This window comes from Mchenga conophoros, linkage group LG4 (genome assembly GCF_057382185.1).
Source record: "Mchenga conophoros isolate Kocher_MC1m ecotype Shallow Benthic linkage group LG4, M_conophoros_male_GT1.1, whole genome shotgun sequence".
Taxonomy (NCBI): Eukaryota; Metazoa; Chordata; class Actinopteri; order Cichliformes; family Cichlidae; genus Mchenga; species Mchenga conophoros.
The window spans coordinates 23,142,188-23,167,426 of NC_140529.1; the positions used below are offsets into that span (position 1 = coordinate 23,142,188).

Consider the following 25,239-nt stretch of genomic DNA (forward strand, 5'->3'; position numbering starts at 1 on the left):
ATTCAGAACATGGTATATTTTATTAACAGATAAGTTACAGAATAGAGTAATCTCAAGAAACATCCTTCAGCTACTTTTTTACTTTTACTTGAGTAAATGAGTTGAGTCAGTACTTCAACTTTTAGTGGAATATTTTTTAACAGTAGTTTATGAACTTTTACTTAACTAATGTCTGTACTTTTGCCAGCTCTGATACTCAAATGGGAATGTCTGACTAGTTGATGGTATAAATTTCTGGATTCAGACTAGTTTTTGCACCTTTACAGTATAGTTTCTCGGTTAACATCTCTCACTTACTTTTGCTCTCTGCCTTTCAACCTGCATTAAAGAGAACACCTCAAAGGCAAAGTATGGTTTAATGCCACTCAAGCAGATCAATACTAAAACTCCATCCCTTTTAATTACATTAATTAAATTTCATGCAGCAGTTCATTCACTTTAGTTAATTTGTGTGAAAAAAAGCAAAGTAGAAAGTTGTGATTTAACATAAACTTTATTTTACAGTTATTACATAGGAGAGAGAGAGAGATTCTTAAGCATTCTGGGCCTGAGCTGCCATCATTCGCTCTTTTTGCTTCATTAGACATTTCCTTGCACTGGCATAAGCTCCCAGGTCTCCATCTACAAAGAGGAAAGATGACAATTTAATACATGAAGCGACTGTGCAGCAAAACAGAAAAAGCTCTCCAAAAATCAGGAAATCACAATATGCAAAAACCCAAATCTCCTTTACATAGGAAAAGAAAAGCAAACTCACAAACTCAAAAGCTGGAAATAATGACACTTAATGATAAATGTTGTGTGCCATGACTGAACACTTATTGCTTATAAACTGCACACATCAAAGCTCTGGAACAGCTCAGTACTTACAGCGTGACTGGAAGTTCTTTGTCACCTCATTGAACTGCTGAATTTCCTTAGCACAGTTCTGCTGGTAGCTGTGTCCTTCTCTCTGCTGGCAGGCCCTCAAACGCTCCTGGATCACCTTCACGATCTCCTGATCCACTTTGCTGAGGGACAAGACAGAAACACAAGGGGATTTTCATTTTCTGTCAAAGTCTGTCAGACAGACTTGCCATCTTCTGATCTCTCCCAAATTGTTATGTGTCTTTCAGTCTGGCTGACTGGAATGCTCTAATGCTGTTTGAGACCGTTTCTGAAGCCAGCAAGCACCATACTGGCAGTTTGCTTTGTGTCATTGTGCTACAAGGTGAACTGCTGCCCCCTATTCATGTTACTGCACTCTGGTGAACACAGTTTCTTTAATGTTCTCCTATATTTGGCTACACTCATGCAATCCCTGCAAAAAAATCTCCAAAGCATGCTTGGGGATATGTGCTCGATCCTGTCACCACCATGCTTTTTGCAGAAGGTGTGTTGGCCAGGTGATGAGCTGTAGGTATTGCTCTGCCAGAATGCTGGGACTTCTGGCCAGTTACATCTTTTGCTTCATGCTCTGAGTCATTTAGAAGCATCAACACAAACGCAAAGAAGTCTGTCAGTATCCTGTCACATAAAGAAAAAAGCCCAGAGCCTCATGAAAGATCCACCCCACCCCAGACACTGTTTTAACTTTTCAGAACAGTAGAAACAGTGAGAAAAAAACAAAAACAAAAACTTTTTTTTTTTAACCAAAAGCTATTTTGTAAAGTGAAAAACAAATCGTGCAATAAATGGCTGTAGAACATGACATGTCCTGTTTTGGCATGATCTATGTTTTACTTAGACATTTTATAAATTCTATGTTTACTTTTACAGGCTTGTACATATATTATAGGCTTTATACAGCTGTTTGTTTTTTAAATAGACATATTGTAAGCCTCTTGTCCCCCAGAGCTTTGTATTGAGAGGACATTGCATGCAATTTCACTATATATTCATTCATCTATAATATGAACCAAAGCCTAACCTTATTTTTTATTTATTAAATACAGTACACATTTTCTTTATAAAATGAATTTGAGCTTTGTAAATATTAACTCGGTTACTTTCCACCCTACTGATTAAAAAAACAAAAAACAAAACAAAACAGTGTATGAGACTTTTTTGATGTCAGAGGGGCATGCTAACAAAACTTGTACTTCCTGACCTGCACCATGTTATTTATTCAAAATGCCCACAAACCTTTTGACAAAGATGAAGCCCAAAAGATGAGGTTGTGATGTGAGTATTTTGCGTTTTTGTAGACGATTTTACCTAGGCATAATGCAATATGTGTTTGATTCATTAACAGTGTGTGTGTTACACTTGTGCCTCCACTCAAGTTGAAACATCTTTAGGACTTTTAATGCACAATAAATGATGTCTGTATATATTTGCAAAACGCATTTCAGTTGCTTAAATTTAATTAGTTTACAAAACAACTCTAAAACTATGTTTTCCTTTGTCATTAACATTACAAAGTGCAGACTGGTGGACAAAAAATGCATTCATGTGAAAAGTTTTCATCCCTCTGAATCTCACTCGTATGTTACTTACTAGTCTCTCCTCCACTGCATCTCTGCCTCGTAGTAGCAGGGGTAATCTCCCTCTTTGCACTCCGTCAGGTCAGGAACACGACGGAACTTCTGGTGGTAGTACACGATCTTGTTTTTAGCCCGAATACTGTCAACAGCATCTGGGCGAAGGAAGGAAAGGGTTCAAAGCTCATATAAACTCAGTCCAGGCTGAGTAGGTTGTACATTGCTAGCATAAACATCTAACTAACCGCGGACTTCTACCGCAAAACCTGACATCTACTCGCACAAAACAAAGCTTGTAACTTATCTAGATTTAAACAATTCAGTGGAAGAAAAAGCACCACTTTAAATAAACCAGAATGCGTATACAGCGTCCTCAGTTCTTGTGCTATGTTGTAGAGCTACCCTGTTAGCCGAGTTAGCTTCCAGTTACCTCTAAATGTGGTGACAGGCAGGTCCACGGAATAATAGAAGAGCTTAGACAAAATCAGAGCTGGGTTTGGCAGTGCTGTTTGTTTGTCCACAACCGGAGTCTGCCGAGGAGGCTCTGGGTATGCCCCTTTATCGTAGTCTGCAGGCATTTTTGTACCCTGTTTTGAACAAAACTGAAAAACCCCTACAATTCGACCTCGACAGGTCTCCTTTGGACGGAGCGCATGCGCAGGAAAAGCAACATAATGGCGAATTAGAGGTCAGCAAATAAAAGCGTTCGAACGTCCTTATGCCAGTCTTTATTACTGAATTAGAATTATTACAAATAAAAAACAACTTAAAAGAAAACTTGGAACGAGCTCACTTCAGTTTTCGTAAAATATGAAGGTCGAAGGGTAAAGGTTGCAGGTTGGACTGTTGTACTAGTTAGCTACAGTAGGGGGCGGCAGGGAGCCGACTATGATAACTTAAGTTGGAATGCAAAAGTCTTGAACCGCCCTTTTTTTCCTCAATATTTTGCTAGGAAAGTATGGAACTCCAAAGTGTTCAAAATTAAATAAATAAATAGGTCAAGATGAAATAAATAACTATGTGAATAAATAAGACACAGATATGTAATGTGAGAATGATATTGTGAAATCATGGAACACATTTTGAAAAAAATGCTCATTATTGTGAAATATATTACATTCTGCTATATAAATTTACTTATTATTGTGAAATATTATTTCATGGTCATTATTTTTCACAATAACAGAGATTATTCCTGAGGCATTTTATTTATTTCCAGCCGTTTTTATTCCAAAATGACCTTTTTTCAAAGTCAGTCTTTATTTCAAAATCCCGTTTTTCCCGATGGTCTATTTATTTCATAATGCGACTTTTCAGCAGAATGACTTTGTCTGTCAATCAAGAGAGACAGGGCGGAGCCAGTTGTGTGATTGGTTGCTCCTTTACTCAGACGTAAGTAATAGCACATGAATTGTCGATTTAGGTTTAATGGTGCAATGCATCTCCTATGCAGCTGGCGGCAGTATGCAGCTCAAAATAAACTTAAGGCACCGACAAATGCAAAACACTGGGCGCGAATAACGTTACAGGTGTATCAATTCTTGTTAAGGGCATGGCTGCAGGAAACAAGTCCGTTTCTGAGTTACTCAGAGAACTTGCTAACCGCTTAGATTGAACGTCTTCACCTCAGTCTGAGTATTGCAGCAGTGTACTGGAGATGAAGTGGTCCCTGGTCCAAGTTCTCATCACAACCGCACAGGGTTAACGTTAGCAAATGCTAACGCTATCACAGCTAGCTCCACTCCACGAAACGCTGTTCAGGGTAAGTAACGATATGTTATTATTGCTTGGTTAGTCTGTCTGTCTGCCAAATATGAGCTTTTTAAACAGTTTAGTCACAGATTTTTTTTAATACTGTTTTTTATCATAGCAAAGAATTCTATAAATTAGGTAAGAGAAAATAATTGTCTTCTGGTTTAATGTCTGTATTACTATTTACATTGTTGTAGGTAATAGTTATTCATGACTGTTTTAAAGTGACTTATCTTCTGTGCTAATATGGAAGACAAGTAATCTATGTGAAAGAAAAGAAAGCAATTTTAGTTCAACGTAGTGATTTTGTAAGTGGGTATAATTTGAAAATGCTTTTACTAGTATAGTGGATGTTCTTTAAATATTTAACATTTAAAGTGTGTGTCACTTTACAGACTCCAACTTCAGTTTTGGTTTGGTCTCACCGTTGTAGGTCATAACACAAACAAGTCGTCAAGTCAAGCAGCTGAGGAAAGGGCTTAAGGAAACCATGGTATGGCCGCTTCTGACAGAAAGATCAGACATCATTCCTCTTTTCTTACCAAGGGAATCAGAGACTGCTCCCTGTTGTGAGGTAAGGTCAGGTCACATCTTTTAACATCTGAATAGTAAAGGTATTTGGTTAATTTATGAAGGATGAACATTAATTGTTGACACAAAACACCAATATACTGTTTTGTATGCTTGGGTTAGTTGAACAGCTGGGTTACATTTAATAAAAATACACCTAATGTTGCTGATGCTCTTAAGACTACAAGATAAGTAAAGCTATAAAATGACTGTGGCCTGCCACAGAAGATGAAGATGAGGAAGAAGAGGAATGCTCTCGAGGATAAATGCAGAGTGGCAGGTTACCTTCGGTCCTTCATTGAAAATGGTAAGTCTGCTGCGATAGGTATTTTGCCATTGGTTTTCTCTGATTATACTTTGGTAAATTACATACAGTCCAGTGATCTTGGGTCATTAACAAAGTACACTATAGTAGAGCTGGGCGATATGAGATTTTTTCATATCACGATATATATATTTTTTTTATAAAAGGACAAGAGCGGTGAGGTCTATCACAATAGTTTAATTTTTCTATTGAGAAAAAGTTATTTCGCAATACATATCGTTATCGTTCTATCGCCCAGCTCTACGCTATAGTATAATTTTGTTTTGTTATTTGCTCCATGCAATACATAAGTGGTGGCATTATCAGTTGCACTAGAATTGTATGTAGACTACTTTTAGCTTTGTTAACATAAAAATATCTATAAAAGCTACAACAGCAATTTGAGTGGGGCAAAAATGTCTGGTGCCCTGTAAGTGGTCATCTTTTATGGTATTTCTCTATAAAAGATTCAAAATAATGAATATAGGATGTCATTATAGTTTAAAACAATCTTCTGTTGCAGCATCTTGTGCACAACAAAAAGCCCTCATCAAGTTTTGGACAGGATGGGAAGTCTTGCCGAGAAATGACTCTGGAAGTGGTCAACAGCAATCTTCCAAAGTCTTCCACCGGTTTTGAAGTACTACGTCTTCCTGCACACTACTGTACCTATGAGTCATTTCTAATGGACATTCAGGTGTGTCTCAACTCTACTGACTCAGGTTTTGGTCTGGTTTACGATTGATTCCATAACCACATGGTAAAATTAGACCATTTCTTATTTCTTGCATCACATTACTGTACTCGGTGTTCAAAGAAACGGACAATCTAGTGAGTTCTAGTTCTTTTTAATACACTTGACAGTGAAAAATACACACTACAGGTGTGCATTTATGGCTTTTTTAATATAAACTGATGAAGAGTTCAGATATCAAAATCAGTTGTTCACTGTACATTATAAATTACACAATATGTTTTGTTTATACTCGCTACTGATACAAAAAAAAATTTCTAGAAAAAATTATTTGAATTAAGATGTTACACTACTGTACTGTGTTCATTGTATTAAATCTGCTCAGAGTTGACATGTACTGTATATCCAACCAAGAAATGAATATCATTAAAGTGACAGCTGTATAAAACAAATCCTGTTTTATAGCCACTCACTGTTTTGTTGAAAATGAAATTGGTTATGCTGTTTTGAGTCAGTATTAGCTACAAAGCTGTAAAAATTAAAAAAAAAAAAAAAAAATCCTCCTGACATAGAAACTGATTAAATGTAATAATGTCTTTCTACAAGTGATTCTGAAGTATTGGTAGCACAGCAGGGTCTTGTTCATTCAGTGCATCTGGGAGCTGAATCTCAGGAATGGTGATCTCATTTGATGGGCGGCGATTATGTTGTCCTGTCCAGTCCACACCATAATCCTCATCAACCTGAAAGAGCATGCACATGTTTTAAATCTAAACTGAAGAGGTGTTTCCTGCAGCTGTTCCTAGATGGACTTATTGAGTCTGCCAGGGCCTATGTGAGTTGCTTAGGCATTGGCTACCAACTAATTATTCATTCACCCATTCTAGGTTAGGATTGGTTCTCTTCAGGTATAACAAATTTAACTTTGTTTAAAGTATTGCCATCTATACCTGACAGGTGGGATAAAAAAGAATGGCTTGGGAGACACACAGCAAATCTCAAAGTTTTCCAATTAATGCTGAAAGAACCAAGAATGTAAATGTATTCTTGTTTTAGCTTTGCCGAAGACACCAGAGAAAGTATGATATCTATAATGCTGCTGAAATAGACAAAACCATTTCAATAAACTCGCTATTTAACATCAACCTTGTTATGCATTATCAGAGAACATTCAACTATGTACTATTTAAAGCACTAATGACCCTGTTGTCTAACAAGATGTGATAAGTAAGTAGACTGTGGAAAGCTGGTGGGTCTACTCTCTGTGTAAAAGGTTCCTACAGGCTCCACTGACCCCAGTCTCCGAGTTAACACACTAACAGCTAACACTGCTAAACGTGTCTCAACGCCGAGATGGCGCCGATCGCTTTAGCCGTAGCTGCCCCACTTAGTTTAGACAGTAACAAAAAAAAGTAAGCGATAATAATTCATTGTCAAACGTCATAATTAAGGTCAACATCTAAACAATGCTGTGTACAGAATCACACAGGTGCTCAATTACAGCATAAACTTACCTTAGACCTTCCTCCGTCATTTCCCTCCTAATTGTGCTCGGAGACACAGAAAACGTATCGGCAATTACCCCGATGGTTATCCCGGACAGCACTAAAGTCCTGAGTGCTGCACCGGGATTTCTAGACGTGGACGGCCAACATTTGAAGACTGTTCTTCCTCGGCGTATTCCAAACGAACACGGTGCTGAATTGCTCTTAAACCTTCGACAATGCTGTCATCGATGCTAAGATTTTGAAGAGCAATTATTATCCAGACATTTCAGAAACATCATCTAAACGACTCAAAACAGTATCTACAGGTAAATGATCCCTCTCTGATTTGCTTAAATGAGCAGAACTGGCTGAAGTTCACACCAGTCCGCCATCCTCCGTGACTTTTGACCTAGCACGCTGTTGCTAGCTGTAGCAGCCGTCCGCGGAGCCGGTATCCAGGAAAACTAGTCGATGGTAAACGATAAGCCAATAGGTGCAAAGGTCCAGCCCACTTACATTGATTGACAGACAAAGTCATTCTGCTGAAAAGTCGCATTATGAAATAAATAGGCCATCGGGAAAAACGGGATTTTGAAATAAAGACTGACTTTGAAAAAAGGTCATTTTGGACTAAAAACGGCTGGAAATAAATAAAATGCCTCAGGAATAATCTCTGTTATTGTGAAAAATAATGACCATGAAATAATATTTCACAATAATAAGTAAATTTATATAGCAGAATGCAATATATTTCACAATAATGAGCATTGTTTTCAAAATGTGTTCCATGATTTCACAATATCATTCTCACATTACATATCTGTGTCTTATTTATTCACATAGTTATTTATTTCATCTTGACCTATTTATTTATTTAATTTTGAACACTTTGGAGTTCCATAGGGGAAAATGGGAAATTGTGCTTGAAAGTACTTGTACTCATCAGTACTTGGCATGACAACTTTTATTCTTTAATATAGTCTGAACTTTTTTAGGTAAGCTTTCTATCCAGTCTATTGTGATGAACCAAGATTTGAACCTGACTTGAACAAGAATTTCAAATTTGGATTCTATGCTATTCCAGACCTGTTGCCACAGATTTTTAGTGCAGTTCTCGTGTATTTCAGCATACCTCAACCTTTTTTACCTTCACTAAAAATAGCCTCTTGACAGTCACCCCTTCCACTGAGACCATTTCAGCAAAAAGTAGATGGGTCAGCTGAAGGGCCAGATGCATCTCTCAGGTCCTGTGTCAGCTCTTTACTGGATCCCCTTGCCCCCTCAATTTCTTAAGGACATGAGTTTCTGAATTCATCGGTGTGGAGTGGTCCTGGGCTGAAAAAACTAAATCAGGTCAACATTGGTCACATGATCACATGGCAGCGAAGACTTTCTTCCTCCTCCTCTCCTTTCTTGGTTGTACGGTTCCTGTCCACTAGGCCTCCCCACCACCTCAGACCTCTGACATTACCATCTTCCCTCCTCCTATCTGGTCAGGACTTGGCAGAGATCGTCTTGTTTGAAAGCGAATACGTCCCCTCATCTGGGCCAAACACCAAATTAGAGCCCTGTGTGTCATCTTATGTATGACTCTAGCATCTGCACTGGTTTCTCTCTCTTTCTATCTGTCGCTGGGACAATCCGCAGACATGGTCAGTGCTCCTTGTGTTTTTGGTTGTTTTCTTCTTTAGAGGATAGTTAAAGCTGCACTTTTTGGACTGTCTTTGCCTCCTACATGTGTGCATGTGTGTGTGTGTGAGATGATTTATCACTTTCTTTGACCTTTTGAATTTATAAGAGTGTATGAAGCACACTGAAATCTAGTAATGGCTACGCTTAGGAGAGCACGTGGAACACTGCGCTGGTGACCTTTTTTTTCCTATAACAAGACACCATCGTTTCAAGTTTTCTTAATTATTTTATTTGGATTTCTGAATTACAGATATGAAACAGAAACAGAGTGAAGCAGAAGCACATGGCCTGAATACAAAGGCAACAGATTGGAAGATCATGACAGATGACTCTTTTTGTGTTCCGCTAACTTAACACTGTTAAAGATTTGGAGGACGTTAAAGAAAATGAGGAAATGATCACAAACAGTTGCTCAAAAACATGACTGATGTCACCATATAATACAGTAACTAAAATGAATAATTTGTTTTGCTATGTAAATGTGTGCTACACTTTTAGTATAAAGTGATGTGGGTGTCTCCCACCACTGATGTGTACATTCGAATGTACACATCTGGACACGTGTGGACATCAGCTTATGTTGTACACTGGCAGTGTGTTTATGACCTGACAAATAATCAAAAGGAGATGGTAACTGTAAAAATGAAAGTAACACTAAACACCCATGGGTTATCTAAATGTCATCAATTTGGGCGTGCACCAACTCCATTGTGGCTTTTCAGTCTCATCGCAAATTCCATGCTCCTCGCCACGGGCACATGGGGTTCCTGCCTTGCAAGCGAAGCAAGAAGCACAGGGGGAGGGTGCGTTCATGGCCCAAAGATAACCCCAGCCATCCCGTCCACCTCACTGCCTTCCTGGGATATAAGGCGGGCATGACCCACACGCTGAGAGAGGTGCACCGCACTGCCCTCAGTATGTAAACATTGATGGATGCAAGACTTTAGACAATCTGTTATCTATTTAGTATATAGCATGCATTATTTTAGAGATGTAAATAGAAATTGAAAGTTGAATAAAATCAAATGATACAGAAAGAATAAACTGGGCATTGCTCAGGCTGCATTCAAGCTGTTAGTGTTAAAAACTGAAAGCTGCTTTGATTTTGTGCTGAGGCTAAACTTAAAATGCATTCCTTCACGTCTCTTTTGTTTTGCATATTTTTACCTTTTTATCACCTTCTGTTTACTTGCTGCATGTTTCACTGACTTGAATCTGTCAGTTTTCCTAGCAGGATCTGCCTCCTTCTGTCTTCCACAGAGCAATCAAAGCGAGAAGAAGTTGAGGCGGTGACCATCATCGAGACTCCGCCTGTCATTGTGGTGGGTGTTGTGGGATACATCAAAACGATCCGTGGTTTGCGCTCCCTGAAAACCATCTTTGCTGAGCACCTGAGTGACGAGTGCAAGCGCAGATTTTATAAAAACTGGTACGCGTGTGTGATCATTTAAAGCTCTCCTGTGCATAGAAGTAATTGACCCGCACATACGGTCTTGTCACACTGTTGTTCCTTCAATATGTGCTGAGCTTTTCTGTGTTTCAGGTATAAGAGCAAGAAGAAGGCCTTCACTAAGTATGCTAAGAAGTGGCAGGACGAGACAGGCAAGAAGCAGCTTAACAAAGACTTCAATGCCATGAAGAAGTACTGTTCAGTCATCAGGGTTATTGTTCACTCACAGGTAGGTTCTAAAATCACCATCCTGCATCACATTAGCTCCGTTTTTAGTTTTCCATCTGATTTCATCGGCTAGTATAATCACTGATATTTATTTACTTGATCTCCTTCTGTTAAATCTCTCCCATGGAGGGGGCAGAGGTGTCAGAGTTATCCAACTGCCCACATGCAACAGAGACAAAAGCCTCCAAATCCCCAAACTCTTGGCTGTCGGTAGCTGGATGGCTTTGACTACAACGATCACCCTGTGGGGAGCACTGGAGGGCAGTTTCAAATAGCAGTTTATAAATAATTTTCACGGGGGATGAAGGCCACTCACAGAGTCTTTGCCTTTATGTTGGCAGCATGAAGCCAAAGATCAGCCAAGATTTCAGTTCTTAAAATCCTGCTAAGATCAAGCCTCCTCAGCTCATGAAAAAAAACATCAACATGCACATTTAAATATCAGAGTTGTTCCAAGTGACTGGTGTTACATCTGAGAGTTCAAACATGGCCACATGCTGAATAATAAATCTAATTATAGTAACTTGAAAGCAAGATGCTTTTCAGTATGCTTCTCAAGTTCTGCACTTAACAACATAGTTGTTTTAGACTTGGGAGCTGCTTCTGTTTGCAGCTTGCAGGCTTCCCTAATTACTTTCCATCTGCCTCCAGATGCGACTGTTGCCCTTAAGGCAGAAAAAAGCTCACGTCGTGGAGGTGCAGCTAAATGGGGGTACCATCTCGGACAAGGTGGACTGGGCGAAGGAGCACCTGGAGCAGGCTGTGCCCGTATCTGCCGTCTTCTACCAGGATGAGATGATTGATGTCATCGGTGTCACGAAAGGTCACGGCTTCAAAGGTAGGAAATGTGCTGTGGCAGCTCCAGGCGTTGAAAAGTTTAATGAGTAATAAACCGGAAGGTCCAACCATGACTTTTACGTCTTTGGGCTGATAGGCGTGACAAGCCGCTGGCACACAAAGAAGCTCCCACGGAAGACTCACAAGGGTTTGAGGAAGGTAGCTTGTATTGGAGCCTGGCATCCTGCCCGTGTGGGCTACACTGAAGCTCGCGCTGGTCAGAAAGGCTATCATCACCGCACTGAGATCAACAAAAAGGTTTATAGCTTTAACAACTTACTATATTATATTTGCACACACCTAGTCAATGTTTGTTGGTTGCCTAAACATCTCTTTAAATAAGGAGTATTATGAATTATTATTATTAGTATGAGGGGTTTTCCATAATTGAAATCTTGATGTCCTCTTTTGTTTTTTCAGATCTACCGTATTGGTAGGGGTCTTCACATCCAGGATGGAAAAGTGATCCGGAACAATGCGTCTACTAACTATGACATCAGCCAGAAAACCATTACCCCCATAGTACTCCCAGCTTTGTGTTACAGTATCATATTGTGCATGAAAGTTTTCTCGTATCCAAAGTCGATATTTATAATGTATCAACAGTAATATAAAATGAAGAGTTTGCATCAGGTGAGATATTTTAACCTTTATTACTACATTTATGTCATAGGGAGGCTTTCCTCGCTATGGTGAAGTGAATAATGACTTTGTCATGGTGAAAGGCTGCATTATCGGGGCTAAAAAACGTGTCCTCACCCTTCGAAAGGTAGGGTGAGGAATTTAAAGTCTTCAGCTCTTACAGGTATCATTCGTGTAAGTGTAGTTTAACGTTTTTGGCTGCTCCTCCTCACAGTCTTTACTCACGCACACATCGCGCAAGTCCAAGGAAGGCATCGAGCTCAAGTTCATTGACACCACTTCCAAATTTGGCCATGGGCGCTTCCAGACAGCCCAGGAGAAGAGAGCATTTATGGTGAGTGTGAAAAAACAACCATAAAGAAAAAAACAACAACCAAAAAAACCCAACTGAATACCAGGAAGCAAAGATTTTGATCGAGTGAGGCAAAATAACAGCACAATATGATTCAAATGTTCAAACTATCCACTGATGACATAATAAAATCTGTAATTATCCTGCTGTGTTTTAACTCCCGACCTCTTGTTTACCTGCAGGGGCCTCTGAAGAAAGACACCCAAAAAACAATGCCAGGTCCTCTGCCAGAGGAGGCCTGAAAGTGTGGATTATAAACCCTACAAAACAATAAAATGTGTAAGTTATACTTGAATTTTGTGTTTTAACTGCATTTGTGTTTCTAATCAATAAGGAACACACGAGGAAAGTTTTCATCAAATTTTATTCTTTCCTGGATGGATGGACGGATGGATGATAGTTGGCTCAAACAGCATTCCCTTTTAAAAATACATCAATAACCCTTTAATTTTGTGCAGTTAGCAGTTGTCAGCATTGTAAAAAACATTTCTCTTGTCAGTAATGAACTTCACAGTAGGGGGCACTGCAGCATCATTCTCACAGTCAGGAGGTCACTGCTGAGCTCAGCGAGGCTTCAGGAGACGTTTGTCCTGCACTGGTAACAGAGAACCCACTCAAGCTGGGACCCAGCTGCAGCAGCCTCTGAATCCATTAGAGATTCAGGATAATAGCTGAACATCAGCAATTTTGCCTCAACATCTGAGGCATCAGCCGCGCCTACTCTGACAGGTACTCCTGAGACTCCATGGACGATTGCTGGGATGAGGAATGGATTGAGGAATGGTGGGATGCGGGTGGGTTGTCCAGTCCAGATGTCATGAGGGGCAGATAAAGATCATCCATGTTGGGCATGACAAACACTTTCTGTTCAGAGACAAAGGACAACACAACCATATTTAATTACTAATGCAATCATTAAACGTTACTGTCACAGACGCAGGAAATTTCTGCTCATGCTGATATCAATCTGTCAGAACATAAATGCATGAATTATTAATCGGAATCATCCCCGTGGGCAAACGGAAACACTGATGGACTGACCTGGAACTCACACTGCAGTTTTTTCTCAATCCACTCAGTTACATGAGTGAAGGTGACCTCCCTCTCCCCCAGCATGGGACGCACATGAAGGTCCAACCTGGGAGGCACCCGGAAACTGTACCTGAAAGAGAGCGGCTATCACCATGGTGTATAATGAGTAAAGAAACAAAACCTGCAGTTTGCACTGAATTTCTTGATGGTAATTAAATTCAGTGAAGTGGTAAGACAGCCAAGAGAATCAGCACCATATCCTATCAGTAGGAGGAGGAGGGATGTTGATGGCCAGCGTCCCAGAAAGCTCCAGGACCTCAACGCTCAGCATCAGGGGCATGTTGGAAACCTCAGATATCTTCTTTCTTATGTACTCATTCTCTGTGGCTTTCTGGAAGTATTTGGACTTTGCTATCTTGTCCACGAATCTCAAGATTTTCCTGCTTGTCCTGCCACCTGCGTGCCTGTAAAGGATAAAGACCAAGAACAGTCAATAGGGACTACCTCATAGTGATGAAATGTCATCACCATGCCTTCATATTTCTAGGTGGAAAAATTCTAAATAAGTTTTTAAGTTACCCGTCAGCCGCCATTACAGGACTCTTGTCTCCCACGCATCCGTGTAGCTCAGATGGAGGGACCTCCTCTTCATCAGATGACCCTGCGCTGGATGACTCTTCATCACTATCAGCCAGTATACACAGCTTCATCTTAGAGCTGAAAAAAACATAACAGTTCTAGTCATCATATCAACCTGCTCAGGTTAAAAACACATTTCTTCGCAAACACTGAAATGCTAAAGTGGGTCTCACCCCACTTTCTGGGTCTCTGGTACACTGTGAGCCTCATCCTCTCCCTCTTTACCCAGCTTACACAGGTTCATCTTTGTCTCTAGGGTCATCTGAAGGCAGCCGGTGTACACCAACTCCAGCTGTAGCCACAGACCTTGGGGATAAAGGTGTGGGGGAAAAAAGGAAGGGCTTAAAGCTTACAGCAGCTGAATTCTTAATTAGTTCAAAACCCTGAGTTTGGTTTAGTCTCTCTTCTTAATCCGTTTTGGCACGGTGTTGTGCAGAAGGGACATTAGACTGGCGGATGATAGCTTTGGCTAGTTATTGTTGGTCGACGATAGCTCGGGCTAAGAGGATTGCTAATCGCTTCAGCGGGAGACAATGGAAAGCTTTTAGGACGGCCATGACAAACCAAACTCAGTAATGAAACAATTGAGATCTTGGCCTGTACTCACAGCAGGAATGCGACTGAGAAAGAGATCTGGGTATACGCTGTTAAGTAACCAGTAAAGTCTGGCTACTCCTCGCATGCAGTTAAAATGCGTGCGTTAGAAAGTATTTGACAAAGGAAGCATATGAACACAACCATGGTGTACCTCTGGAGTCCAGCGTAGGTTTAGATGTGCTAAGGATGTGAGGTAGGCAGGTGCCCATGTCCAGATCAGCTAGAGTCAGCTCATTCATGAAGTACGGCAGCTACAATGAGACAAAGGGAGTCTTGGTGCATTCACGTCAGTAAAAGAAAGCTCTTAAAATATAGTCAGGCAAAAGCACAGCAGAAGTATTACAAGGCTGGCTAATTACCTCCATGAAATGAGCGAGCAGGGGAAACTATACTGTGTGAATATGTGTGTGACTGTGTAAGAGAAAAAAAACAGAAGGTCTGTGTCACAGAGGAGTGTATGCAATGAGCAATGGGATGCTGCAGGACCATCAGTGCTCCTCTAAGCATTCCCCACCCATTGCCCTGGGAGCCAGAGGGAGTGCATTATCAGCAGTCTCTCTCTCTCTCTCGCTCTCTCTCTCTCTCTCTCTCTCTCTCTCTCACACACACATACACACACACAACCCCATTCAGCTATCTTAGTGAGGACCTTCATTGACAGGTTTTCCTAGCCCCTTCCCCTAATCCTAACCATTAAAAATGAATGCCTAACCCTAACCCTTACCCTAAACCTAACCATAACCATAACCCAACTGTAACTCTGACACTAAAACCACATTTTGAGCCTCAAAAAGGCCTTCAAACATGTGAGGACCGGTGAGTGTGTCCTCACAAGTGACTGTTGGTTCTCACAAGTATAGTAGAATGCAGATTTTGGTCCTCACAAAGATAGCTAGACAGGAACACACCACACACACACACACACAGAAAAGGAGAAAGGCAGCGTTTGTGCACTTAATGTCATGTATTTTGACCTCTGACCTGATGTTCAGGCTGTCCTACAGTTTATTTAGTTTCCATCTCTTTAAGAAGCCACATCATTAGTCACAGGGACACTGCTGATGCTGTGGTATCTGACTAAGCTCGAAAAATAAATAACATTTTCAGCTCCCCTATGCCAACTGCTAACTTTTTGTGATCCATGAAAGGCAGCATAGAATGAGCAACACCCAACCTATTGGGGTGCACTTGTCCCCTTATAGAGCAGTAAACCACAGGCGTAATGCATCACAGCAGTTCTGGTAGCATGCAGGGGCCAAATGTGATTTTTATGTTTCTCTTTCCTTTAGTTTGCTAAAAAACAAACAAAAAAACCCCCACACCTAACCTACACACATTCTCATACACCATCACCTTGATCTTGCTGAGTTTCTTCTGGATTTTGTGCGCCACCTGATCGGCCCAGTATTTCTCCCAGAGAAAGTCCCAGAAGATTCTTCCCACCAGACAGTTAACCCAGGTGGGCTCACTCTCTGCAGAGCATTCCCCCGGCCCAGTACCTGCATCAGCCTCAGCTCCACCCTGACCTCCAGAACCATGCTCTTTGGCGTCAATCTGCAGGAAATATTTTTTAAAAAAAAATGAGACATATATATTTCCACAAACATTTTTCAGGAGTAAAATGACCAAATAGGACTGAGAAACAAAATACGCACTTGCACTGTCATCTAAAATAAATACCACTCTCATTTTCTGTGGCACCTCCTCTAAACATCTGAACAGACTGTCCCTCTGTGGGGGTTCCAATCCCAAACCACCTAATTCAGCATTAGAAGCACAGACAAGTATGTTCCAGTCCCAATGAGTTACTATTTATAGTTTTCCAGCCAGATGATATCTGATATTGCTGAATACAAAAATTTGGTCCAGTCAGCAGGTGTATTTAGCTGAGCCAGCATTCTGGACAAGGCTCATGTGAGCACAGAGAACACTATAAAAGAAAAGTGGATATAAAGCAGCTCTGATCAGTGTGGGTTATTGTGACATGAGTTAAACAGGGCTAAGAAACACTGCTATATCTCCCCCCGATGGAAAAAAAAACTATTTAAATGGAACCTGAAAAACAGTGACGGGAAGTTTAAAGTTTACATCACTTCGAGAGATGCTTGATAGTCAATCTAAAGCTTGTTCACTGACCTTTTTGCAAGTCGTGGGGCTTCCCTTGTCACTGTGGCAGGGGCTGGGGGTGGGATTGCAACTTTCTGAGCCCATTAGCTGAGTCATGTAGGAGCTGTAGTCCAATAGGGTTCTTGCTTTCATTGCTCCTGGGAAATCAGGCAGCTCCTCTGTGCTTTCTTTAATGGTCTCTCCACTGCTTAGTGTTTCTGTGTGACACATTTGAAAGTAAAGAGTTGGTGAATCTAAAAATATTGCTGAAAGAATGATCGAATAAGGCAAATTTGGCATTGAGTAACTTGTAGTACATGTATTTTAAATGAAAGAGGTGACTTTTCCGGGCTACATATAGTATCGCAACCAGCTGAATTTCTCCATATCACTCAACCAAGTCGTCTTCTTACCTGTGTTTCCTTCATCTCTTACACTGGTCTGGGCTAAGGCTCTAGAAGCTGACACAAAATGCTGGAACCACTCCTCCTTCTCTCTTCCAGTGCGACCAAACAGGTAGAGGGTGACGGGAAACTGCTGGTGGGGATCTGTGTTTTTCTCTTCCCTTTCTTCTTCGGTTTCCTGCCCTTCAACCACGCTTTCCTCCCCTACCTCCCCCTCAGCCAGAGTGATGCAGATTGGGTACTTCCTGTTCCACACCCTCTTACGAGCCAAACCAGGAGGCACCAGAGACACCTGAAGTAAAAATGTTGAAAAGAAGGACCAACTATTCATTTCATTTCTGTTCCATCTGCATTTATACAACATGCTCTGAAAGCACTGCCAGTGAATGTGTGTTAACTTTACTCTGTTATCATACAGGGAGAGCTACTTTAGTTTGCCTCAGTGGGCAGGTGAGATAGCGGAGAGGTCCGGTTTATTAGTTTTGGTCATAACTGTTTCAGTGGGCGCAGAGAAATAAGAGCAAGGGGTTCAGGTGGTTCTAATGTCCCTCTGAAAGGCAGGCTTGCTTTCTCACAAATGAACTGACCTTACAGTTAGCCAGCTGGTAAGTGCGTGAACGCAGAAAAACGGCTTTGTGGGGTGTCTCGTCGAAAGAAGCCCACCGGGCGATGTTGGCACGTGGGTATGCTAGTTGCAGCCGGCTGCCTTCCAGTGTAACATAGACAGAGTGTGTGATGGAGGGGTGGAAAGTCTCAGGGTCATAGCTGTGGGTCTCATTCATCCAGCCCTGAAAGTGAGTAATAAGAACATTTAATCCAAAAGGACAGGATTCAAGCAGAAACCTCTGCAGCCACAAACCATTTTATGTTTTCTTGGTAAAACTAAAGTACATCTACAAATACAAATATTTGTATTTGTATTGAGGCTGCATTTAACCAAGAGTTAACATTTAAGCATTAAATACGGCTAGGGAGGCAAAGATTGTACTGTGGCAAATTAGATCCACAGCAAGTGGTGCAAACTGTGACAAACAGCTCAGCAGGAGGGGAAACACGAGCCCGGGCACAATACAACTCTCACTTAACACCCTCTTAAGGCCCTCTATCCTGATACAATTTGTCTTTTTTAAAATCTTTTTAAGTATCACTGTTCTAGTCAGACTGACACAGAAGTACTTTGAGAAAGCTATTATCAGACTGCACCTCTCTTTCATGGATAATAATCGGTCCTCAGGGGCTACTTTTAAAACAGCAATTACCTAAAAACGATTCCATTAAGCACCATTCAAAGCACTATCTTTCTTTGATGCTATCTAATGCCCGCTGATCTTTGATATTTTGATCTCTCATCCTGCAAAACAAACATTTGAGCATTTCCATGTAGCCAAATTAGCAAAAGAGGAAACAGAAAAGGAGTGGCTGCAGAGGTTATTTTGCATACAGAGGCAGATCGGAGTGTGCGTAATCACAACAATGGCTCTTTAAACGGCAACATGTTTGTGATGGAAATGCTGTAATAATCTTTATCATATTAATGGTTGCAAATGAACACAAAGCAGAATTAAAGCAGGTGGAAAGCTATTAAAACAGATTCATTGTGGCGATACAAACTTTGACCTGCACAATTTCATTTAGAGGGAAAACAACAGTCCTCCTGGGTATCTGTCGTCTTGATCTGCCACAGTTTGACTGCATACGGATTTAGAGGTAACATTTAGATTAGTCTTCTTCTATGCTCATGTATAGAGTAATTTTTAAAACTAATTTATTACCTGTAGGTTGTGTAGATTTGCGAGCTCTCCGTCCAGTGGATTGTCATTCACGGCACTGAGTTTGCTATGTAAGACCCAGTTCCTTTTGGCGGCTGAGCGCTGTGGGGCAAACATGAACACCAGTACCAAGCCCAGCATAAAGCCACATGCAACCCCCACTGACAGACCTGTCACGTAGGGAGGAAGAGGCAGGACAAAGAAACCATAAGCTAGAAGGCCCACAGGAAAGAGCCAGTAAAGAGGCAAAGATGAACCCGGCACTGTCACTTGACACTGAGGGTAAGTTCTAGGATGTGTCTCTCTGGAGCTGTTCTGGCGCTCCACCACCTGAATCATATCCCCATAGGTGCAGATTTCCAAATGTTTGTCTCTGCTGAGGGTGTGCCGTTCTGGGGAGATGGAGGATTTTGTTAATGAATCCTTTTGGAGTCGTCTGACGGCAGTGTCACACACCCCTTTGTGCTCACCGTCAGTCCTCCTCCGACACCTGAGGCCTGCTTCGTCGCTGCTTCCATCTCTTCCACCAGTGCTGTGGGAGGCTGGTGATTCTCCTGCACCAGAAGTCCTCCCCTGCTTGGGGCTTCCAGAGCTTTCATCCCCCATAATCTTACTCAGCATGCTCAGTGGGTCCTGCATGGCCTCCGAGAACTTCCGCCGCGTGTCCTCCAGCTCGGCGATAAGGGAACTGCCCCGTGGCTCCGTGGGAGACATGCTGCCCGTGGAGGGAGGTGAAATCCAGGCGTCGTTCTCACCCATTCCTCCTGTTTCAGGTCTGGCCTCCAGTATCTTTGGATATGTAAGCTGCTTAAAAGGATGCAAATGTAGCTTGGAGTCAGACTTGGAGAGGTTGACCTCGGGCTCTACACGGCGGGAGATCTCTGTGCTGAGAGACTTGACCAGACTGAGGAGGGGCTTGCTTCTTAAAGAGCTGTTTTCCCTTGGCTCCAGATCCGTGGAGGAAGATTTCACTAGGTTGGTGGTGACAGGCAGACCTGCTGATGATTCTGATAGATCAGCTAACGAGCCTGGGGAAGAGGGGGAGTGAGGCAGGAAGAGAGGCTGGGAGCGTTGCCCTTGGCTAAGGTCCAGATTGATCCACAAATTGGGTTCAGGCCGGCTCTCCCTGCTTTCTGGTTTATCTTTGGAAAAGGTCACAGAAGGACCCTCCTCATGGCGGTCCAGACTGAAGATCAGCTTGCTGTCCTCCATGATGGTTGTTAATGAGGAGCTAAGATGAGGATGTGGTCAAAAAGATGGAGTTGTAGCCCTCCGAGACACGAATGCATGAGAGACTGTAACTGCATGGACAACTGGAAAATCCTTCTCAGGGTGGGTGCAGTCCATTGTGTTGGACCCTGAAAAAAACAGTGAAAATATAGTTTTAAATCCACTACTTTGACCTGCCCTTTATTTCCTTTCTCTCTGTTCCACTCTTCCAAACCTTTGAAAGTTTCTTTCCCCTTTCTCTTGTCACTTGTTTTTTCTCTCAGTCCTTTCTGCACCTCTCCTTCGTCTTTTAAATGAATATCCTCAGATGTGGCTCTTATTTTCTTAAAAACAAAAGTAAGGTAAAAAAAAAAAATCTGGTAATTCTTTGTTTTTACATTCATCGGGCCCCAATATGCCCAAATATCAAAGAGAAATTAAAAATGCATGTCGTGGAAGAGTTCGGGTCTTAGGAGGTTAAAAACCCTTTAAATCGATCACGAGCATATATCATTGCCAGGCAGACTGTATAGTTTAATTCACTGAGAGTCAACACATCAAACGGCTGTAATCTTCCTGATTAAAGAAGCTTTTGTAACAGAGAACTAAATCACTCAGGGCACAAGTTGCATTTGATGAATCAGTCAGTTTCAAGTGCATTTATCCATAAACTAGCTCACACACACAACACAGTGTGATCTGCAGTATCAGTCAAGCTTTATGAGCAATGTAATGTGACCCTGCTCATCTGCATCATAATAAACTAAGAAATGCGGCTATTAGTGAGCAAATATAGTCATGCAAGGAAATAAGAAGCAAAATTTGAACAACATGATTAGTAATTGGTTCTGTGTGTTATAAATGATCTTGATGAAACCAATTTTCAGGGCCTGAAAAAGAAACCGGTTAACTTGCTTTGGGTGCCACCAAATCTCTCTGTGTCTCTGCATGACGCTCATACGGCGAGATATTAATTTTAGCACCAAGCTGCTGGGCTGCTTGTCAAATCTAATTAACCAAAAGTGCTGCTATTTGAGTGCTTAAGCTGCCCTAGACAGTACTGCATTACCCTAATCAATTTCCACTTGCAAGTCAATTTGGATCAGTTCGTGCTGACAGGGGGAGGAAAACCTCCGCTGCTCAGTGGAATATAGAGTCAGCAGGGAGTTGGCAGCTTTCCAGGCAGGACTGTGGATGCAATTTTGCACAAGTAAGAGTGAGGAGGTGTAACCCTCAGAGGACTGGAGACAAAGATACAGGCAAGCCTAGACCTCGTGTTCTTGGTTTGTCGTTTGGGAGTGGAAAGTGGAGCAGATATTCCTCTGGAAAAAAATATGAAGGATTAGAAGCTAAAATTAGAATCTACACACCAACATTTTTTCTGTCACAGGAAAGAAATAATGAGCAGGAAAAAAAGAACTAAAAACACGGTTCAAAGGAAACAAGCTCATTTTGTAAGAGAAAGTAAAATGCAAAGAAACCGAGACAGCAATAAATCCTTTGTTATAACAGTTTAGTAGCTTGTTAAGAAAATAATAGAGAAATGATAACTGAAAATGCAGTTCTTGGCATTAAAAAGCTGTCAACAGCTGGGTGACTCCCAGCCTTTCAGTGTGAAGGCTTAACCGTGACAAACTATCAGACCTGAAAACTTTCTATAAATGTGCTTTTTTTTAAAAATGTCACAAGCTAAAAGATCTTATACTCACGCACAAGGACACTGATGGAAAAAGTCACACACTGAACTCTAAGAATGCACATGTCGTATTTCATAGGTCTGTAAGTTCAGACTCTGTCTTCAGGTTAAGCTTCTGTATTGCACACGTCATTTATACCTGCCCATACACTCAGAACACGTTTGGTCAATTCAACCATCGTCCTATATTCTCTGTAAATATTAACCACATCATTTAGTTTAAATTTAGGAGCATATTGCCTACTTGTGCGTATTTAGTATTTGCACTGTTCTTCATGTTGAAGCAAAATGTTTTGTTTTATTTGCACTATGTGTTCACTGGGGTCTCCGAGATTTGCAGTTCCATCTCTCTGCACACTTGCATACAGCTGAGATGACAAAGTTCACGTTTGACACTGAAAGCGATATCAAATGATGTGCATTTGATATATTCTTCCAGCATATTCTTCCAATCAGCAGACAGCAACATATGAGTCAGAATGGATTATCCCTGACGTCAACACGGTTTTGAATTCTGCCAAAGTGTCATGTCTCCCCTGCTCTGTCCTCCTCTTGGCCTTTTTATCCTGGATTAAGTGGGGGGAATCGGATAAAGAGGAGACAAAATAATATTTCAAATGTTATTTTTTTCTGAGAAAGATTTAATTCATTAAAATAAATAGATTTAACTGTTACCTGGGATCATTTGAGGACTGGCCCTAGAGGCTGGCATCACGCACCTTTATTTCCATGCCATCCCTGTGCCTCTTAATCTTGCCCTCAAACAACCATTTGACCACGGTGACACATTTGGCACTGGGTGGTGTTTGTTTGGGTATCATAGGGTAAGTATCAGTGGACTTGAACTGAAGCAGGTTATTAAGATAATACTTCAGGGGCTTAAAGAGTCTGTTGGAGCACATCCTCCCTCAAAACTTTTTTGTTTTTTAGCTTTTAAACCGTTCCCCGCTGATAAGTAGAGCTATTTCAAAACAAACCAAATTCACCAGAGCATGATGAGGACGAGAAAATCAGTGTCTCAAGACAAAATCCTACAACTCTGATTTTTTGGTAGTAAAAGAATCTATTCTATTGCACTGACAGAGATTTTTCCCAAACAAAAGAAAAACAGCAATGCGTTAGTACTTACCTAAACGTGCCATGACTGACCATCTGCCCCTCTAATATATCAGTGGCAGAGGTTGGGTGAGGTCCAGAGTAATTTATTGCGCTTCCAGCGCAGGCTGCAGTGATCGGTCTGGATGTGCTGCAGAGTGCGTGCTCTGCACACGGGGATTCACGCCACCCAGCCAACCACCTACCGCAGGAACGCTCACCCAACTTCATTCACATCACCTTCGCTGGGGAAACCATCCAAACTCCCGAGAACAAATGACTGGCGTTTAAACGCGCAGTTCAGCTTTGAGAGACAAGCAAGCCAGCGGCGGTGCCACGACTTGACATCACCACTTCCGCCCGCTTCGGGAGGCGTCAGGCCGAAACAGAATAATGTGATTATTGGTGTCCTGGCTGCAGAGTGGACCAAACTGTAATCCAGATTAGATCTCAGAGGCCAACAGTTGGCGGAGTGACGACTCCTCTCTGCTCTGCCCCACAGCGTGAAAACAGAGCCTGAGCTCAACCCTCCTCTCCGCTCCACACCGCAGTCCCCGCTGTACGCAGACTTATGTAATTGCGCGACCTGGAAAATTCACGCCGGGATTAATGTTCAAAAGACTGTTTTTATGGCAATCCAGCTAACATTGAAGCCCCGCTTTCATCTGTGCGTGCAAACAGGAAACTTTTCATGACTCCCTTCTAATTAATTTACTAATTACTTAATTGACTTAAATCATTAACATTGTTTTTTTTAAAGCTCCATATTAATGATTTGCATCATTGGGTTTGTGCTTGTGTGACTTAAAGGAATATACATTTAGAAAGAGAAGGATTAAACGGGAGGCAATAACCTGATTTCCCGCGACTGCTTTTAGGTTGCCAGCTGTGTTTGTGCTCGACGGTTGTATTGTTTTTATTATTATTATTATTACTATTATTATTATTTGTGCTTCAGATATCAGTTATTGCATAAACCTTTGGGTCCTGTGCTGAAACATGCAAACAAACAAAGGGTGGGTGCTAGCTTAATATAGTTTTTCGGGTAATCCACTGACAATCATTAATTATAAGTAACTGGGGTCTTAAAGGCTTGAAGTGTTGAGGCACGGACCGCCTATAAAACAACAGTGTTGCGACATGGTGCATCAGTCCTAAATTTAGTGTCTGCTGCCACCTGTTGGGAAAACAGCAGAACTCATTATTTGCTCACTTAACCTCCTACGACCCAAACGTTTTCATGGCATGCATTTTTCATTTCTATTTGGGCTGATTGGGACCTGATGAATGTCAAAAGAAAGAATTAATTTATTTTATTTTTATTTTTTTTACCTGATTTTTGTTTCTGAGAAAAATGAGATCCACATATGAGGACATTTGCTTTAAATTTTGATAGGACAGTGGCAGAACAATGTCCTCACGAGTGGCGATCAGGCCCCTGTAGAGCAAAATTTAGTATTTTGATCTGGATAACCCAAAATCTGATGTCCACATATGTGGACGCCAGGTCCCAGGAGGTTAAAGCAGCGTTGTTGAATGAACATTGTGTCTAAGAAAATTCTTGTGCCCTGAGTGATTTACTTCTCTGTTACAATTCAGCTACAACTGAGCAAGTATGATCAAATGTCAAATTCACTTTAGGAACATAACATCATCTGGTTCGATAGGATAAAGTAAAATGGGAGGCAGAGCCTTCAGCTTTCAGGTTCCTCTTTTATGGAGCAACTCCCAGTTCGTATTTGGGAGAGAGACACTCTCTTTACTTTAAAAATTAGGATTAAAACTTTCCATTTTGATAAAGCTTATAGTTATGGCTGGATTAGATGACCTTGAATCTTCCCTCAGTTATGCTGCAATAGGCCTCTGGGAGCTTCCAGTGATGCACTTTTCATTTCTTCTTCAGTCACTTTCTCTGAGTTGGTGTTAACACACCATTCTGCATTTAATCATTAGTTATTATAATTTTTCTGGCTCTCTTCCACGTTGTGACTTTTGTCCTCCCTTATCTGACCCTCAACCAGTCTCAGTAAATGGCTGACCCTCCCTGTGCCTGGTTCTGCTGGAGTTTTCTTTCCATAAAAAACGTGTTTGTCCTTCCCACTGTAACCAAACACTTGCTCACAGAGGGCCATAGGGTCTTTTAAGTATAAAGCACCTTGAGGCGATTGTTGTTGTGATTTGGGGTTATATAAATAAAACTAAACCGAATCTTCATCAGCTCT

At 41.3% G+C, this 25,239-nt stretch overlaps 3 protein-coding genes and 1 long non-coding RNA gene across 6 annotated transcripts; 2 read left to right on the forward strand and 2 right to left on the reverse strand.

Moving 5' to 3' along the window:
• Nucleotides 1-474: 474 nt before the first annotated feature.
• On the reverse strand, nucleotides 475-3,078 carry ndufb10 (NADH:ubiquinone oxidoreductase subunit B10). The gene is made up of 4 exons (XM_085271091.1): nucleotides 2,893-3,078; nucleotides 2,479-2,617; nucleotides 871-1,010; nucleotides 475-621 (listed from the first exon to the last, which is right to left on the reverse strand). The coding sequence occupies exons 1-4, from the start codon at nucleotides 3,038-3,040 to the stop codon at nucleotides 533-535; spliced, it is 516 nt and encodes a 171-aa protein (XP_085127217.1). The 5' UTR covers nucleotides 3,041-3,078; the 3' UTR covers nucleotides 475-532.
• A 907-nt stretch (nucleotides 3,079-3,985) lies between these two features.
• On the forward strand, nucleotides 3,986-6,231 carry LOC146576069 (uncharacterized). Of its 3 annotated transcripts, none has more exons than XR_014892209.1 (4): nucleotides 3,986-4,224; nucleotides 4,648-4,788; nucleotides 4,965-5,091; nucleotides 5,612-6,231. It is a non-coding gene; the product is annotated as an uncharacterized LOC146576069 (long non-coding RNA). The 3 variants fall into 3 exon arrangements; XR_014892208.1 differs by having other exon boundaries at nucleotides 5,010-5,091; XR_014892210.1 differs by lacking the exon at nucleotides 4,965-5,091.
• A 2,236-nt stretch (nucleotides 6,232-8,467) lies between these two features.
• On the forward strand, nucleotides 8,468-12,757 carry LOC146576070 (large ribosomal subunit protein uL3-like). Its single transcript, XM_085271089.1, has 10 exons — nucleotides 8,468-8,921; nucleotides 9,684-9,876; nucleotides 10,222-10,390; nucleotides 10,505-10,640; nucleotides 11,291-11,477; nucleotides 11,574-11,734; nucleotides 11,897-11,998; nucleotides 12,150-12,245; nucleotides 12,333-12,452; nucleotides 12,653-12,757. The coding sequence occupies exons 1-10, from the start codon at nucleotides 8,856-8,858 to the stop codon at nucleotides 12,710-12,712; spliced, it is 1,290 nt and encodes a 429-aa protein (XP_085127215.1). The 5' UTR covers nucleotides 8,468-8,855; the 3' UTR covers nucleotides 12,713-12,757.
• Nucleotides 12,758-12,820: 63 nt separating this feature from the next.
• On the reverse strand, nucleotides 12,821-23,562 carry LOC146576071 (testis-expressed protein 2-like). Its single transcript, XM_085271092.1, has 12 exons — nucleotides 23,052-23,562; nucleotides 19,021-20,375; nucleotides 17,836-18,036; nucleotides 17,258-17,540; nucleotides 16,875-17,062; nucleotides 16,092-16,292; nucleotides 14,890-14,989; nucleotides 14,315-14,447; nucleotides 14,082-14,219; nucleotides 13,757-13,966; nucleotides 13,512-13,632; nucleotides 12,821-13,334 (listed from the first exon to the last, which is right to left on the reverse strand). The coding sequence occupies exons 2-12, from the start codon at nucleotides 20,227-20,229 to the stop codon at nucleotides 13,188-13,190; spliced, it is 2,931 nt and encodes a 976-aa protein (XP_085127218.1). The 5' UTR covers nucleotides 20,230-20,375; nucleotides 23,052-23,562; the 3' UTR covers nucleotides 12,821-13,187.
• Nucleotides 23,563-25,239: the final 1,677 nt, after the last annotated feature.

Coding starts and splice junctions, on each gene's coding strand:
- ndufb10 (XM_085271091.1), bottom strand. CDS start 3,040: ATGCCTGCAGACTACGATAAAGGGGCATACCCAGAGCCTCCTCGGCAG. Junction 2,618..2,892: donor GCCTGTCACCACATTTAGAG/GTAACTGGAAGC, acceptor TCCTTCGCCCAG/ATGCTGTTGACAGTATTCGG. Junction 622..870: donor AAAGAACTTCCAGTCACGCT/GTAAGTACTGAG, acceptor TCCTCTTTGTAG/ATGGAGACCTGGGAGCTTAT.
- LOC146576070 (XM_085271089.1), top strand. CDS start 8,856: ATGACTCTAGCATCTGCACTGGTTTCTCTCTCTTTCTATCTGTCGCTG. Junction 10,391..10,504: donor CGCAGATTTTATAAAAACTG/GTACGCGTGTGT, acceptor TCTGTGTTTCAG/GTATAAGAGCAAGAAGAAGG. Junction 11,735..11,896: donor GCACTGAGATCAACAAAAAG/GTTTATAGCTTT, acceptor TTGTTTTTTCAG/ATCTACCGTATTGGTAGGGG.
- LOC146576071 (XM_085271092.1), bottom strand. CDS start 20,229: ATGGAGGACAGCAAGCTGATCTTCAGTCTGGACCGCCATGAGGAGGGT. Junction 17,063..17,257: donor AAGAGATGAAGGAAACACAG/GTAAGAAGACGA, acceptor TGTGTCACACAG/AAACACTAAGCAGTGGAGAG. Junction 14,448..14,889: donor ACCTACGCTGGACTCCAGAG/GTACACCATGGT, acceptor TTTATCCCCAAG/GTCTGTGGCTACAGCTGGAG.